At 40.5% G+C, this 17,263-nt stretch overlaps 1 protein-coding gene across 2 annotated transcripts in view; it reads right to left on the reverse strand.

Moving 5' to 3' along the window:
* Window positions 1-2,633: 2,633 nt before the first annotated feature.
* The window catches only part of LOC133495970 (signal transducer and activator of transcription 5B-like), a 29,591-nt gene continuing 14,961 nt past the window's right edge, over window positions 2,634-17,263 (reverse strand). Inside the window, exons 12-20 of one of the 2 annotated variants that reach the window (XM_061811068.1) lie at window positions 14,672-14,764; window positions 13,809-14,015; window positions 13,600-13,694; window positions 13,045-13,187; window positions 11,576-11,731; window positions 11,341-11,392; window positions 9,913-10,020; window positions 8,281-8,426; window positions 2,634-3,729 (exon numbers count right to left, since the gene is read on the reverse strand). In XM_061811068.1, coding sequence (XP_061667052.1) covers window positions 3,713-3,729; window positions 8,281-8,426; window positions 9,913-10,020; window positions 11,341-11,392; window positions 11,576-11,731; window positions 13,045-13,187; window positions 13,600-13,694; window positions 13,809-14,015; window positions 14,672-14,764 — 1,017 coding nt within the window. In that variant the 3' untranslated portion in view covers window positions 2,634-3,712. The remainder of the gene's footprint in view (window positions 3,730-8,280; window positions 8,427-9,912; window positions 10,021-11,340; window positions 11,393-11,575; window positions 11,732-13,044; window positions 13,188-13,599; window positions 13,695-13,808; window positions 14,016-14,671; window positions 14,765-17,263) is intronic. The other variant, XM_061811069.1, reaches the window with a different exon arrangement.

Here is a 17,263-nt window from a genome sequence, read left to right on the forward strand (position 1 = left end):
TTAATCCAGTAAGTTATTTTAAGGTCTTGAGATTCCATCCCCAATCACACCCTCAACTTTATCTGCGAGTATGACTGACCACACCCGTACATTTTTCAAATGTGACTGTACTCGTCAAGTACAAATTGAAAATGTGAATGTGGTTTCTTCATGTTCTGGACTGCTGACATGAAATTACTCAACCGAGTCTGTTTTGTACATAAATTACTTGAAAAAAAATATATATTGCACATGGAAGCTCGTTAGCACATCTGCCTCAAAGTTCTGAGGCCACGAGTTCAAATCCGGCCTCCCATGTGGAGTTTGCATGTTCTCCCCGTGCCTGTGTGGGTTTTCTCCGGCTGCTCCGCTTTCCTCCCACATTCAAAAGACATGAATGGTAGGCCTATTGGAGACATTAAATTGCCTGTAGATGTGAACGTGAGTGGGATTGGCTGGCAACTAATTCAGGGTGTAGCCTGCCTCTCGCCCAGTCAGCTGGGATAGGCTCCAGGACAATTGTGACCCAGAGTGTCAAGGGGAATGGATAGATGGATGGTTTCATTGATCTTGAGTGTCTTTTACTGTTGGATAGAATATAGTTTATATTTCTACATTAAATTCAGAGTTTAAAAATCTGGTGATCAGCTAAATGCTAAGGCCACGTGATGCCGAAAAGACATGGAGCATGGTACTTAACCTTGTTATCTAGTGCCATTTTTACCTTCCTAGGGGAATCATATTTTGGAATACACTATCATATACAATATCAAATTTAAACAAATGGAAGCCACGGACCTCACTAAAACACTTTTTAACTTTCTGATTTGCTCTAGCCAATTCATGAAATGATTACTTATCATCCAAAACACACAAGCTCATTTGTGAAGCATATGGTGGAGGTAATGTCACGGATTCTAGAACAGGCTCACTTGTCTTTATTGATTGAACTCATATCAGCAGCTGAATGAAATCTGAAGTCAAAACCATTGCCTCAGGCAAATTACAGAAACATGAATCCAAACAAATTAGGAGACGCTTAACCGTGCAAGAAGAAAATGACCCAAAACACTGCTAACACAACAAGGGACTTCATTCGGGGTAAAAAGTAGACAAACACCAGATCTAAACTCAATAGAGCATGCACTTTACCTCCTGAAGAGGAGACTGAAGGGAGTAATGGCCGGAAAAGCATTTCAAATGAAGAATCCAGTAGTCTGGTGATACGAGTGTGTCGCAGGCTTGATGCAGTTATTGCAAGTAAGGGTCATGGCTAGGGTTGGCCATCGAGAATCAATTGGATCTGAACTAACGTTCTGGTTCTCTGTGAATTGTTCAAATTACAAAATTTCGGTTCCCATTTTATATGCCGACAGTCTGCCCACCCTGAAGAAGAAAGTACTGTAGCAAACCAAAGAAGCGGCGAATACCAACAAAGAAGAACATGCACAAAGACGTGCTTGTGCCCAATGGCAGCGGCAGACGAAAGTGTTACCGATGTTTAAATAAATGACCTCGTCACCTCAGTGCAACGCATGGTTTCAGATTATTCCGGTCCGAGCCTCAGCCGACACTACATGGAACTTCAGTGAGGTCAACTTGGTGAGTGTGAAAGAAAAAAAATACCTCTATGGCAACACTGACGCAGCTAACAAGTTAAACGGTGGGTCGCACTTTGGACTGATGTTTTTTTTCTTTACCATTTATTTCAGTCTTCATACCAATACAAGAGTTAATGACAGACAGAAAAACAGAATATAAATGACCATACTCAGAAGAAAGTATAAACATTTGCATTACAATCTTAACATTGAGCTCCAACCTCAAAGGTCAAACTCGCAATTTTACATCACAATGAATTGGGACAAAATTCCCAACAACAAAGTATGACAAACACTTACGTGTCTCATCAACATTTTGCAGAGCGTTTGGTGCCATTCATTACGCTCTCTTATCTCATTTAGTTTTTACTGGTGTTGTGTGCTTATTTTTCAAGCTGAAATGCTGAGTTCCGGTGTGCAACCTTCAAAATAAAAGACTTGGACATAAACCATTTGACATAATAATAACACAAATAACTATTTGAACAGTGGTAAATTTAATTTTTAGTTGAAACAATAATACATATCAAGTCACTTGGGATTGTCCCACACAGATTGACTTTTAGTTTATAATTTTGATATTGCTCATGGTTTTAAAGAACCCTGAGTCAAATGTTCATTTTAGTTCATGCTGTAGTCTTCTCAGGGATGTGGTTACAATTTGGACACCTTTTATCGAAACCATGCAAACTTTTTTGACCAAGTCCTCTAAAGTAATTCAATCGAGAATCATTTGGAACCGGAAACATGATTGGAATCGGTCAAATTCAAATGATGGCCAAGCCTGATTTTTGCCAGTTATTCACTACAATTTAATGTCAATACTTTTGCTCACTTCAAAAGTGAGTGACTTCAAAGAAAAGGTGCTCTGTCCTGAGTTGTTCAACACATCGAGATGTAAAAGATGGAACTGTGAACTTTTGTCTCATATCCATCTTTTGACCTGAAACCCTCTTGACTTAGCTGGTCCAATACTTTTGGAGGAGACAGTATGTACTGAATATATTCGTTATATGAGTTGGTCTCAAGTTATAGCTTTATCAGTCTTGATGCAATTTTATGTAAAATGTACTTTGGATGTAAATGCATTATATACATATAGTTAAAAAAGTACTTGTTCAATAGTGACTCGATCTCATTACAACAAATTGAAATATTCCCAATACACTTTGAATGAGATTACATTTCTCTAAATACAGAATTGTATTGTCACTTATAATTCTGTACTACTCTGTGAGAATGAGTCATATTTTAAAATAAAAACTGGTAATTCCCTTTCCTGAGTGGTGAGCACCTCTGCCTTACAATTTAAATCTGGACTCCTGCATTTCTTTGTGGAATTTGCTTGTTTTCTCCCATGCTTGTGTCAGTTTTCGCTGACAAATCTGGTTTCTTCCAACATTCCAAAAATATGCTTCTTTGATTAAAAACTAAATAGTCTTTAGGTATGAATATTTGTGTCCTGCAATTGGTTGACAAACACTCCAAGCTGTACCACACCTCTCGCCAAAAGTCGGCCGAGATGTGACCCGAATGAGGATACGAACAAGTGTGTAAATTAAGGATGGACGACATCTTGCTTCCTTGGCATCTCTTCAGTTACATACAGTATGTTTACATCAGTGTGTACTTTCTAGATTTTGATCAAAAATACTGACAGAAGTTGAATCCTTTAAGTCAAACTGTTAGCCACACGCTTTAAACTGTCCTCGACATAAAGTCCTGTTAGACACGTGAATGGGATGCTGACATCATAACCTGCCCAATGTTTCAGCTGTGTAGAAAAAGCCCGTTTAAAGGCACCTATGGTATTCTCCAGCTGGAAGAAACCTGTTGAGTGGGAGAAGACTGACCCGTGGGCGCTCTTGAATAGCGCCGACACATCGTCAGATTTTCTCTCCTGCCAAACATACAGAGGCAAGTGGGTGGCTGTTAAATACCTGACTGTTATCTTCCACAAGTCCAGTACATGAAGATGCTTCTGTGATCTTAACGGAGTGAGGCAGCGGAAATGATGTGGCCCATTCAGGACTGCTGGCTGCTCCACTGGCTGACCAAAGGCCGACGGAGTAGCTCTTCCACATGTCGAGCGACGTCCATGGTGTCCTCCAAGTCAAAGTCCCCCTCTGCATCTAACATGGTGTCCCCCCTGAGAAGACAGCAGCAAAAGCCACAAACAATTCTAAAAAAGAATTTATTATATGTAATACAGAAGCATGTTTTAAGTTATCGCATTCATCTTGCATTACTTGCAAGGGTATGTGACATGACACGTAGTGGCAACATTTTAAGCGAGGTGACATGGGAAATGGACTCTTTATTGTTGTATACAAAATACCTGTCCACTCAAGTGGGGATAGTATATTTGTACTGATCTATTTCTCATAATGTGTACTTTGCAATTGACTGGCAACCAGTTCAGGGTGTAGTCCACCTTTTGCCCAAAGTTAGCTGGGATAGGGTCCAACACTCCTGTGACCCTTTTGAGGAAAAGCAGCTTGGAAGATGGATGTTGTCTCAGGGGCGAGTTTGGTCAGGACTTTCACACTGCTCTAGTGGGAGTATAAAATACATTAACCCTTTGAAGTTTCTTAAATGTATTCATAAATTGGTCATATGTGGGCTGGCCTTCACCTAAATCACATGAATAAACATGTTTACACAAATACAACCATTACTGGAAATGAAAAAGTAAAGCAGAGTTTACCAACACCTGAACTGGACATTGCACTGCAAATCATGACTTCACTGAGGATATTTCACAAAGGAGCTCAAGTAACTCGAGTTCTGGTCTTCCACTGTCTTCCGCCAAACCTTTGGACCTAGATTCCTAAATAAAACGTACACATTTCTTTAATCGGAAAAGAGGACCCAGGACCACTGGCCAACACTCCAGTCTTTCTTCTCCTTGGCCCAGTTGAGACGGTTCCTACGTTGACTCAGGCTCAAAAGTGGCTTGACCTGAGGAACCAGACAGCCCATCCAGAACCAGTCATCTCTTTTACTGGTGGATCTTCTCCTGCCTCATTTTGTCTATCCACGAGACTTTCTATTGATATGCTTGGACACAGCACTCTCTAAACAGCGAGTCTCTTTAGCTATGAAGGGTATCAATGATGTCTTCTGTTCAGATGTTCAATCTGCAGTCTTTCCCATATTGAACCCAATTGAGACAATCCAACCAAACTGAAGTAATTTAATGACACCTGGGGAAACCTGTGCATGTGCTTTGACTTTAGTAGATGTAATGACAATCCATGTAAAACCTATATGGCCTCCAAAATTTGGTTTCACCTTGAGTTAAACACTAAAGACTGTAGAGTTGATTTTGGATTTCACGAGGCATCCTTCACCACAGATGTCCCTCATCAAGAGCAGGCAGGATCCTCTCAGACGCTTCACATTCTGGCCACCAGCTTTTCCATCTTTTCCCTCAGATATGCGCTACCAAATACAGTGAAGAAAATAAGTATTTGAACACCCTGCTATCTTGCAAGTTTGCACTTAGAAATTATGGAGGGGTCTGAAATTTTCATTTTAGGTGCATGACCACTGTGAGAGAAATAATCTAAATAAATAAATAAATCCAGAAATCCCAATGTATGATTTTTTAATGATGTGTGATACAGCTGCAAATAAGTATTTGAACACCTGTCTGTCAACTAGAATTCTGACCCTCAAAGACCTGTTAGTCTGCCTCTAAAAGTCCACCTCCAATCAGATGCACCTGTGTGAGGTCGTTAGCTGCATAAAGACACCTGTCCACCCCATACAATCAGTAAGACTCAAACTTGTAACATGGCCAAGATCAAAGAGCTGTCCAAAGACACCAGAGACAAAATTGTACAACTCCACACGGCTGGAAAACACTACGGAGAAATTGCCAAGCAGCTTGGTGAAAAAAGGTCCACTCTTGGAGCAATCATTTGGAAAATAGAAGAAGCTAAACATGACACCCAATCTCAATCGGAGTGGAGCCCCATGCAAGATATCACCTCGTGGGGTCTCAATGATCCTTAGAAAGCTGATGAAGCAGCCCAGGACTACACGACAGGACTTGGTCAATGACCTGAAAAGAGCTGGGACCACCGTTTCCAAGGTGACTGTTGGTAACACACTAAGACGTAATAGTTTGAAATCATGCATGGCACGGAAGGTTCCTCTGCTTAAACCAGCACATGTCAAGGCCTGTCTTAAGTTTACCAATGACCATTTGGATGATACAGAGGAGTCATGGGAGAAGGTTTTGTGGTCAGGTGAGACCAAAATTGAACTTTTTGGTCATAATTCCACTAACCGTTTTTGGAGGAAGACGAATGATGAGTTCCATCCCAAGAACACCATCCTTACTGTGAAGTATGGGGGTGGCAGCATGATGCTTTGGGGGTGTTTTTCTGCACAAGACAGGACGACTGTGTTGTATTAAGGAAAGGATGACCGCGGCCATGTATTCTGAGATTTTGAGGAACAACCTCGGTCAGAGCATTGAAGATGGGTCGTGGCTGGGTCTTTCAACATGACAATGACCCGAAGCACACAGCCAGGAAAACCAAGGAGTTGCTTCGTAAGAAGCATATCAAGGTTCTGGCGTGGCCTAGCCAATCTCCAGACCTAAACCCAATATAAAATCTTTGGAGGGAGCTGAAACTCCTTGTTTCTCAGCGACAGCCCAGAAACCTGTCTGATCTAGAGAAGCTCTGTGTGGAGGAGTGGGACAAAATCCTTCCTGCAGTGTGTGCAAACCTGGTGAACAACTACAGGAAACATTTGACCTCTGTAATTTCAAACAAAGGCTACTGTACCAAAAATGAACATTGGTTTTCTCAAGTGTTCAAATACTTATTTGCAGCTTTATCACACAAATAAATCATTAAAAAATCATACATTGTGATTTCTGGATTTTTCTGTTTCTCTCACAGTGGACATGCACCTACGATGAACATTTCAGACCCCTCCATGATTTCTAAGTGGGAGTACCTGCAATATAGCAGGGTGTTCAAATACTTATTTTCTTCACTCTATGCAAACCAAAACTAGCAGACATTCCAACAGTTTCTTCCCTCTTGAAATTAGATTCTTGCAACATGCTTCCAATTTTCTATCTCAAGTTGATTGTCACATTCTGCTGTGCCAATTACTATTACATATAGATTCACACACTCACTGTGGTAGTCTGACTTTTCTGCACCATCTGCACATCTGTTGTTGACACAATTGACTGAGGAGTATCTGAAATGTTTGCACAAACGACATGGTTCCAGACTTTTGCACGAGTAGTCACTTTAAACGGCATACAGTCCTTGAAGTCTTGACACCTTTTCCTGTAACTGCTCTAAATGATAGAAGACTGTGGGTTAAAAAAATGGGAAAAAAATTTAAATTAATTATCTGCTGTTGTACTCAACATGTATGTGACTCCAACTACCGGAGACAAATTCCTTGTGTATTGTTTACATTCTTGGCCATTAAAGCAGATTCTGATATGCTCGAATCGAAGCAATCTTTTTCATGGACCCCCTTGCTTATTTCAGCAAGACAATACAAAAACCACATTATGCACGTGTTACGTGTGGCTTCGTCGTAAAAGAGTGACTGGCCTGAATTCCAGACCTGTCTCCCATTGAAAATGTGTGGATCATTATGAAGTGTAAAATACAACAACGGAGACCCCGAGCTGTTGAACAGCTGATGCTGTACAATGAGCAAAAATGGGAAAGAGTTCCATCTACAAAGATTCAAAAATGAGTGTCCTCAGTTCCCAAAATGTTTAATGACTGTTTAAAAAGCAAAGGTGATGTATCACAGTGGTAAACATTACCCTGTCCCAGCTTTTTTTTGGAACATGTGGCAGCCATAGAATTCCAAATGAATGATAATTTGCCAAAAACAAAGTTTATCAGTTTGAAAATTAGATATCTTGTCTTTGTTGTGTGTTCAATTAAATATACTGTAGGTTGAATATGAGTTGCGAATCATTGTATTCTGTTTTTATTTACACAACAACCGAACTTCATTGGAATTGGGCTTGTAGTTTAAACATTCTTGTGATTTAGGTCAGACGATATTTGGTGACCAATTTATGCAGAAATGTAACAAATTCCAAGGGCCACCTGTTTGTTTTCCCCAATCTGGGCTCTACTTCCGCAAGCAGATGCAAACTGCCAGGTGTCTTATTTTAATTTGGTCTTTATTTTCTTGGTTCTGTCTGTGTTTCCAGGTGTCTGGATATTAGTTTCACCTGTGTCTTGTCTCTGTTGTCCTTATGTCTTCTCCAATCAGCTCCCTCCTTGCACACGTCCTGTTCACGTGTGACTACTTCATGAGTCTGTGTATATTTAGTTAGCTGGTATCCGTTGCGACATTGTCTGGTAATATAGTTCAATTAGCACTTTCGATTTCAGTTATCTTTTATATCGTTTTTCTTTTTTTGGACCTTTTTGAGTTCCTGCATCTAGGATTAACTCCCTCATCTGTATAATGTCTCATCTCATCCCATCTTCTACTGCTTTTCTTGGTCGGGTCACGGGGGCAGTGACTTTTGCAGGGATACCAAGAATTCCCTTTCCCCAGCCACTACATCCACCTCTTCCGGAGGGATCACGAGGCATTTCCAGGCCAGCTGAGAGACATAAGTCTCTCCAGTGTGTCCTGGGTAATCCCCGGGGTCTCATTCCGGTGGAACGTGCCTGGAACACCTCACCAGGGAGGGGTCCGGGAGGCATCCGGATCAGATGCTCCAGCCACCTCTTCAGGCTCCTCTCAATGCGGAGGAGTAGCAGCTCGACACACAGCCCCTCCCAGATGACTAAGCTTCTCACCCTATCTCTAGGGGAGAGCCCGGACACCCTACGGAAGAAAGTAATTTCGGCCACGTGTATCCGGGTTCTTTCGGTCATGACACACAGCTTGTGAGGTAGGAACGTAGATCGACTGGTAAATTGAGAGCTTTGCCTTTCGATGAAGCTCCCTCTTTACCACAATAGACCGATACAAAGACCACATCACTGCAAACACTGCATCAATCTGCCTGTCGATCTCCCGTTCCATTTGTCAGTCACTCGTGAACAAGACATATAATGTACAGTAAGTAGGGAAATTCTTCAGCGCTTCTTACATTTTTCCACTCTGTTATATTGCGGCCATTTGCTAAAAATCCTTTAACTTCAATTTTATCCATTTATGTACACACAGTACGCAATATTAAGAGAAAAAAATGGTTTACATTTTTATAGATCGACAAGAACAACAAATATCAGGAAGACGTAAGTATTCAGACCCTTTGCTGTGACACTCATTTAACTCAGGTGGTCCTCATTTCTTCTGATCATTGGGGTCTTTCTTTGATTATAGTACACCGATTGGACTTGATTAGACACCTGTCTATATAAGACCTTACAGCTCAAAGAGCATGTCAAAGCAAATGAGAATCATAAAGACAAAGGGACTGTCTGAAGAGCTCAGAGATAGCATTGGGAAGAGGCACCGATCAGGCCAAGGTTACAAAAAAAAAAAAAAAAAATCTGCTGCACTTAATGTTCCTAAGAGTATAGCGTTCATCATAATCCTTATATCGAAGATGTTTGGGAAGACCAGAAACCTTCCTAAAGGTGGCTATCTGGCCAAACTGAGCAATTAGGGGAGAGGAACCTGGGTGAGAGAGAAAGAAGAACTCGAAAATCATGAGATCCAGTGATGCAGTCGAGAGATAGCCAAAAGTTCTAGAAATTTGAACAACACTGCGGGCCTACACTCGTCAGGTCTTTATGGTACAGTGGCCTGATGGAAGCCTCTCCTCAGTGAAAGACACATGAAAGGCCACATGGAGTTTTTGGTAAATAACACCTGAAGGATGATGGCGAGAAATGTTCAATGATCTGATGAGCTCAAGATGTAACTTTTTGGCCTTAATTTAACCAGTATGTGTAGAGAAAACCAGACACTTCTCATCACCTCTTCAATACAGTCCCAACAGTGAAGCATGATGGTGGCAGCATCATGCTGAGGGAGTGTTTTTCAGCTCTAGGGACAGGAAGCTTGGTTGCACTCAAAGGAAAGATGAATGTGGCCAAGTCCAAGTGTATCCTGAATTAAAACCTTCTTCAGAGAGCTCAGAACCTCAAACTGGGCCGAAGGTTCACCTTCAACTGAATACTTATGGCTGCATGAGAGTTGTTGTTTTTTTTTTGAATACATTTACAAAAATTTGAACAATTAATTTTTTTCCCTGTCTATATGGGGGCTGAGTATACAATAAGGAAACATTATTTTAGCCAATGGCTGCAATACAACAAATCTACTGTGTAAATGAATAAAAATAAGGGTACATGCTTACATCGCGTGGTAGACAGGAAACGTGTTGGGGTTGACCACAGAGGGAGAAGCCGACTGGTCCATGAATGTGGGAGTTGTTCCGCTGGGTTCAGGATTTGGGGTGGTGAATCTATCAGACATATGGAACCACATTTTATTATAGGTTTAAGTCATAATTATACCAACAGACTTTCTAGTGATAAATACCGTACATTCAATTCTACAAGTAATTGGATGGTGACAAAATCTTAGATTTTGTCTTTAGAGAATAACAAAGTCAAACATTGTCAAACAAAATTTTCTGACTGCAGGATGATTGCAGGAATTCTTAGTCTCTATACCAAAATTAAAATGTATGACTCAAAAGAGGCAGCACGGTGGAAGAGCTGGAAAGTGTTGGCCTCACAGTTCTGAGGTCCCGGGTTCAATCCCGGACCTGCATGTGTGCAGTTTGCATGTTCTGCCTGTGCCTGCGAGGGTTTTCTCTGGGCACTCCGGTTTCCTCCCACATCCCAAAAACATGCAACATTAATTGGACACTCTAAACTGCCCCAAGGCATGAATGTGAGTGCAGCTGTTTGTCTCGATGTGCCCTGCAACTGACTGGCAACCAGTTCAGCATGTAATCCGCCTCCTGCCCGTTGACAGCTGGGATAGGCTCTAGGACTCCCCGTGACCCTTGTGAGGATAAGCAGCTAAGAAAATGGATGGGTGGATGAATGACTCAAAAGCAGTGCCGTAGCTGGGGGGGGGTGGGTGTAGTCCACTTTGCTCATCAAATGCCTCCAAAAGATACATTTGTAGAATTGGATAATTTTTCACAGGACTCCTGATGATATCTCATGGTAACCTAGTTGGCAATCACCGCAGTAGAACTGAAAATCAATGTAGCTGCTGTCTGCAGCACCTCTATCGCTTGTAACCTCATGATTGACTCGACTGCAGCTACTTTGGGGCTTGTCTTGACAGCTTTTATGTGAGAAGCTTGAGCCATGTCCGTCAATCACAGGGCTGAGAGAGACAATTATTCACATTTAAATTTATGTACAGGCATTTTAGAATCACTAGTAACTGGACATACATGCTTTGGAGAATTTGAAGCTGGAGCACCTATGAAGAACTCACACAAGTAGAAGGAAAAATACAGACTTCATGCAGAACTCTTTGAGTGGGTTATGGAGTGAGTTGGAAACTAAGCTACACAGCTGTGATACATTACTGGAACTGGAAAATGCATTTTGGGAATGTCCACTGGTTGAAGCCCAAGTCCATGTTTTACAACTATTTATTTTGGAACATATTGAGTTTTTACTGAAATGAAATCCTCGTTTTCTTTTCAAACATCCACTGTAGTGATGCAACACCATACTGCTTTATAATCCATCACAAAAAGGAGGTAATACTTGCAACAATATTTCATATTCCATTATGCATTCTATTAATAACTCACTCTGGCACAACTTGTTTGATCTGTGGTTTTACGTAGCCATCCACTGCTTTTGCTGTAAGATAGACAAAATTAATAAGGATCAATATTATTTTGTAATCATCTCAAACATTCCAATTTATATCAAGTCTATGCTTGATTTCTTTCAGAAGACGTGCTTTTATATAGAAATTTGCATTAATCCCGAATATGAAGAATGTTAATGCAGATGTACACAGGCTTCATCGTTGATACATACAAAGTGGTGGCGTGTAGTACTTGGCGAAGACCTCATCTTTGGGTCGGTCAGGATAGAGAAACAGGAGATGGTTCAGATCACTGATACGATCAGCTAAGGAGCGAATGGAGAAATCCTTGGAGGTATAAGGCAACAGATTCCATACCAGCCTTTCACCTATGCATTGATAGGAACAACACAATCATGTTTGCCACTTGTACATTTCATTAAATTGCAGACAGTATTCCCAGAAATTACTTATGTGCATGTGCAAACAGTGATAAAACAGTATGAACATTTCATATCACCATTATAGTGCCAAAATTAGCACAATTATCAGCATTTATCACAATACTCATTAAAAAATGTAGTGTAACAATTTTAGATCAAAATACAGTATATAAAAACAGGAACTCTGTACCATTTGCACATTACACACTGTAGGCAGCACCATGGTGTACAACTTTGGGTGGCGATTACAGAGATGGGTCAAAACATTTGCTTGTCTTAATTCAATTGATTAGAAATATCGAGCGGAACAAATCAGGAGAGCATCTGGTTTACAGTTCTGAGGACTGGGGTTTAAATCCAGGCATGAGGATTTCGGCAAGTATGGTAACCGATCTTTCGGTTCCGTTGATTTTTGTCCTTGGAAACGGTGGGAAACGATTTTTCGGTTCCCACTGATAATGCTCATGGGAACCGGTTTTTACGTGTACTTCAGAATAAAGCCCTAGCAGGCATGAGCATTTTGACTTTTATGCTTAGCAACCGACATGTTTGACTAGCGTTTGAGTGACGCGGATATGAATAACTCGACCTTGCGCATGCGTAGCGCAGAAGCGGAAACCGGTGCTGTTTGTAAACCACACTGACAAAGCTGGGCGTTTTAATCATTAAAAATAAAGGGGTTCATGTAGGTTCGTTTTATACAGATTGTTGTATTTCGTTGAGAACTTGTTTTACATTCCACACGTGGGCGAATTTTATTAAAAGTAAGCCCTGAGATCTGGGAAACAGACTTTCGGTTCCGTGTTTTTTCAGGCTGGGTAACGACACGGTAACGGAACGATCATTTTCGTGAAATGCTCATGCCTGAAATCCCAGATGCACCTATGTGGAGTTTTATCACCATACCTGCGTGGTTTTCGCCAGCCCCTGTGCATTAAATTGGCTGTAAATGTGATTGTGAGTGCAAATGCCTGTTTGTTTCTATGCGCCCCACGATTGGCTTGTCACCAGTTCAAGGTGTAACCTGCCTCGTCCCCACCACTCCCGAGACACTTGTGAGGATAAGCGGCTCAGATAATGGATTGAAGGATGGAAATGTCTAGAAGAAATCTGGCATTTATACTTGTTTAAGTGTTTCTTCATCCCTCAAATGACAGTGGGGTCTGCACAGTTTGGCATGTTTGAAATAACCATTAAATATTTGTTCATCCGTCTAACAAGATGAAAAAAAAACTTCAGAATGTGCACTAGATTGATACCTGCTTTGTTGGGATTCTCTGCCACCCAGGCAATGGTTATGCCACCAATTTCAGAGTCACTGAATCGGAGGAGAAATGTCCCGTTGGGTTTGGACATAAGCATATCTTGTGCCTGCTGTTTGTTAACAAAACCCAAGATTGCCCTGCAATGATTGAAAATGATCTTTTAAACAAGTTTAGTGCATTATGCTGTTGTAAGGTATTGCTAACAACTCAGCTTTCTAAAGTTAGTGGGAAGATATAACAATTGTATTTTTTTCTTCAATCTCGTGTCTCCTTAAATCGCAGATTCTAACCTGAGATGCACTAAAACCTTTGCTGTGCTCAGCAGATAGCATCCCAGAAAACTATGTGATTTATTTTACCCTTAATTGTAATTTACAGTAATACTCTATGACTTTTAGCTGCGATAAAAATCAGAGCAGAAATTGATACAGGGCGGTTGATGATTGCAGTTGTTTATCTTAACCGTTTGATGCTTCTACAACTATAGTTAATTTACATAGACAACAAAGCCTGTCTGTTGCGACAAAGAGGACAACATGTATTCATTACCCATCATTCCAGTGAGGCTTGAGATGTTTCTTCATAAGTTCCATGACTCCATCGAACCACTGCCAAAAGGTGAAGTTGCGTCCTGGTAGGCTCTCCTGTTCAAAAGACATTTACAGTAGTCAAATGGAATCTATGCTTCAGGATAACAGATTTTCCTTATATCACTAAAAATAAGAGATTTATTGCAAGTGGCGAGATGCTGGCCTCACCCTGTTGAACTGGGCCCAAGATATGGTCATGTTACGGTATTCCTCTTGGTTGTTACTTGTACTTGTGAAAGCTTTCTGTGCCAGGAAGACCAGGTTATTCTCTGACAGGCCACGGCCACTGTGCATCTCAGCCTTGTACTTCATATCAAGGGCCTCACACAGCTGGGTCCAGAGTACCTTGTCTGGTACAATGAATGGAACCCGACCCTGAAGAGACAAGGATGATCAAACAAAAAAAATTAAATTAAAAATAGAAGTTTAAATTTACTGGAAACATTTACAATTGATTAGCCTTCCTGACACAGGAATGAATATCTGGTAGTATGTTGCTGGCCAACGTGTAGAGATCCTGTATTAGGTCAAAAAGGTCCCCCTAATAAATACTGGGTAAAGGGTCTGAATACTTATGGTTGTGATCTCAGGTTTCTTTTTAAATCTACAAAAATATCAACAATTCTGTCTTTTTCTGTCAATATGTGCTACTGTGTGTACATAATTGAGGAAATGATTGTAGCAAATAGCTCAGATATAATAGAGTGAAAAATTTAAGGAGGTCTGTATACTTTTCGTACCTGTTGTGCACGTGTGTGATCCTAAATACTAATCCCATTTTTATACAGGATCACCAGCATGTGTTGGATGCCTCTACAAAAATGTTTTGAAGTGGTGGTTCAACTTGAAAGTGTTGCGTGAAGACAAAACTACCTACTCTATATAGAGAAGGAAATGGTTAACTATGTACAGGATGTGCATATTAATATTTTGTTAATACGACACAACAAAGAGAAGCATAATTTAAGCAAAAAATTCCATTTGGTGAAATAATTCATGAAACTGGAATAAGACTCCAGTTGCCAACTCACTGGTTCGGCGAAGGCATTGTCCCAAAGTACTGTTGCTGTGGCATTGTTGTCCTGACTACCATGGACGATCACTACTACAGGTAGTGATAAAGTCTGCATATTAAAAGCAAAGGAAAACATAAGAGTGACACAGCTAGCAAAAACAAATTCAACATTCCAAGAATTTTTTTTTTTTTTTTTTTACAACAGCAGGTGGAACATTGAAGGAAAGAGTATGTGAATCCTTTGGAATTTCATAAATTTTTACATAAAGAAAATGAATAATAATAATAATAATTATGAAAAGTATTGAACATGTCATCATTTTTTCCTCATTCAATATATTTCCAACAGTGCAATTGACCAGAAAATTTCACCAGTTGTTGGGAACAACCCAAGTAATCCATATATACGAACTAAGTACAACAAATAAGAACGGAAATTAAAAGTAGTGTGTAAAAATGTGAAATGATGGAAAAAGTATTGAACACATGGTGGGAGGTACAAAAAGGCATGGAAAGCCAATATGACAAAAAGAAATATATCAAAAGTCAAACAGCAATCTAGCCCCTTGTCAGTGCTCAGTGTCTCTTGGTGACATATGAAGATGCAGTGAAGAAAACAAGTATTTGAACACACTGCTTCATTGCAAGTTCTCCCACTTAGAAATCATGGAGGGGTCTGACATTATCATCGTAGGTGCATGTCCACTGTGAGAGAGATAATCTAAAAAGAAAAATCCAGCAAACACAATGTATGATTTTTTTAACAATTTATTTGTGTGTAAGAGTCATTCATTAAAGCAGGTGACTCCTTGTTCCAAGACTTTAAAAACAAATCACAAATACTCTCTTTGATCAGAGCTCTCTGGCTATAAATAACTACCAATACACGACAGAATAAAAACATGGGTGAGGATTTGACCAAGCAATTTTGGAAGGACATTTCTGTCTGTGAATGTTTCTCACTGCAGTTGTGGATGAGTCTGCAGACGGAAAGTGTCACAGCCCAGTTGTGCATTTTTATTCGGATCGTGCTTACTGATATGATTGCAACAGAGGAACTGTTAACAGTCCTGCCCATGAAAGAATACACGCGAGGAGAGGACATATTTCAGTCTTTTGTAAACTTTATTGAAAAAAACTCAGCTTCCAGTGTACAAATTGTTGTCCATTTCCACGGATGGAGCACATGCAATGCTTGACCACTTGAATGGTTTTATTGCCAAGTGCAGGGAGGACGACGCTTTCCTGGACTTTTTAAATACCACTGCATAATACACTAATAAGCGCTACGCGGAAAAATGCTCCCTTGTTCTATTTGTGCCAGATCTCTGGAAAGATGCCCGTGCCACTCACATCTCATTAATGCTGAAAGTCATCACTCTGAGTGCACTGATGTCATATGGCTTTGTCGAGGCATATTTCTGCAAAGATTTCTAGACTTCTGTCCGGAGATGTTTTTTTTCCCCACATGAAGTTAAAGATGACTATAACCAACTAAATGATAACCAGAGGCTGCGAGACTTGCCATTTTTAATTGATTTGACCAACATGTTGAACAACTTTAATCTACTGTAGAGCGACATGGAAAACACAAAACTCTGATCTCTATGATGAGCTCAGCAAATGCTTTCAAATGAAAAATCCAACAACTCTCATCAAAGCTGCCGTGATTTGGAAAACTTCAATAACCTTTCGTTAGACCTGGCGATGCAAAGAAAGTCATATGTGCAGCTTTACACTTGCATCGAAAATTGCAACTGTTTCACCTGAACTCTTCTGGAGTGGAAGATGAGATTTTGACACAACAAGCAGACATTGAGCTCAAGTCCAGAGCTTATGGAAAATTCTTGAGCTTACTCACGGAGGAAAAGTACACCAACATCTGCAACATCTTTTACTTCATTATTTGGCTCCACTTATGTGAGTAAGCATTTTCCCACATGAAAATCATCTAGTCCAAGTTCCATTCCACCATGACTAATGATCATTTGGAAGTGTGCTTGAGGCTGGCTATTAGAGGCTACTGTCCAGACTATGCATCCCTGGCTTATTCACTTCAGTGCAAGTCTTTGGAATAAACTCCGGTAATGTGCAAGACTGGCTCATACGCCGATGCAAGCTACATACATGCATGCTAAATGTCAGCGGCCACAACTACTTGTAACACTACTTTGAGCCTATACACTGTGTGAACACCCTGCTTTATTGCAAGTTCTCCCACTTAGAAATCATGGAGGGGTCTGAAATGTTCATCGTAGGTGCATGTCCACTGTCAGAGAGATAATCTGAAAAGAAAAATCCAGAAATCTCAATGTATGATTTTTTAATGATTTGTGTGATACAGCTGCAAATAAATATTTGAACACATGAGAAAACCAATGTTAATATTTGGTACAGTAGCCTTTGTTTGCAATTACAGAGGTCAAACGTTTCCTGTAGTTGTTCACCAGGTTTGCACACAATGCAGGAGGGATTTTGGCCCACTCCTCCACACAGATCTTCTCTAAATAAGACAGGTTCCTGGGCTGTCGCAGAGAAACAAGGAGTTTCAGCTCCCTCCAAAGATTTTCTATTGGGTTTAGGTCTGGAGATAGAACCTTGATATGCT

Source organism: Syngnathoides biaculeatus, chromosome 22, assembly GCF_019802595.1.
Source record: "Syngnathoides biaculeatus isolate LvHL_M chromosome 22, ASM1980259v1, whole genome shotgun sequence".
In the NCBI taxonomy this organism is placed as follows: domain Eukaryota; kingdom Metazoa; phylum Chordata; class Actinopteri; order Syngnathiformes; family Syngnathidae; genus Syngnathoides; species Syngnathoides biaculeatus.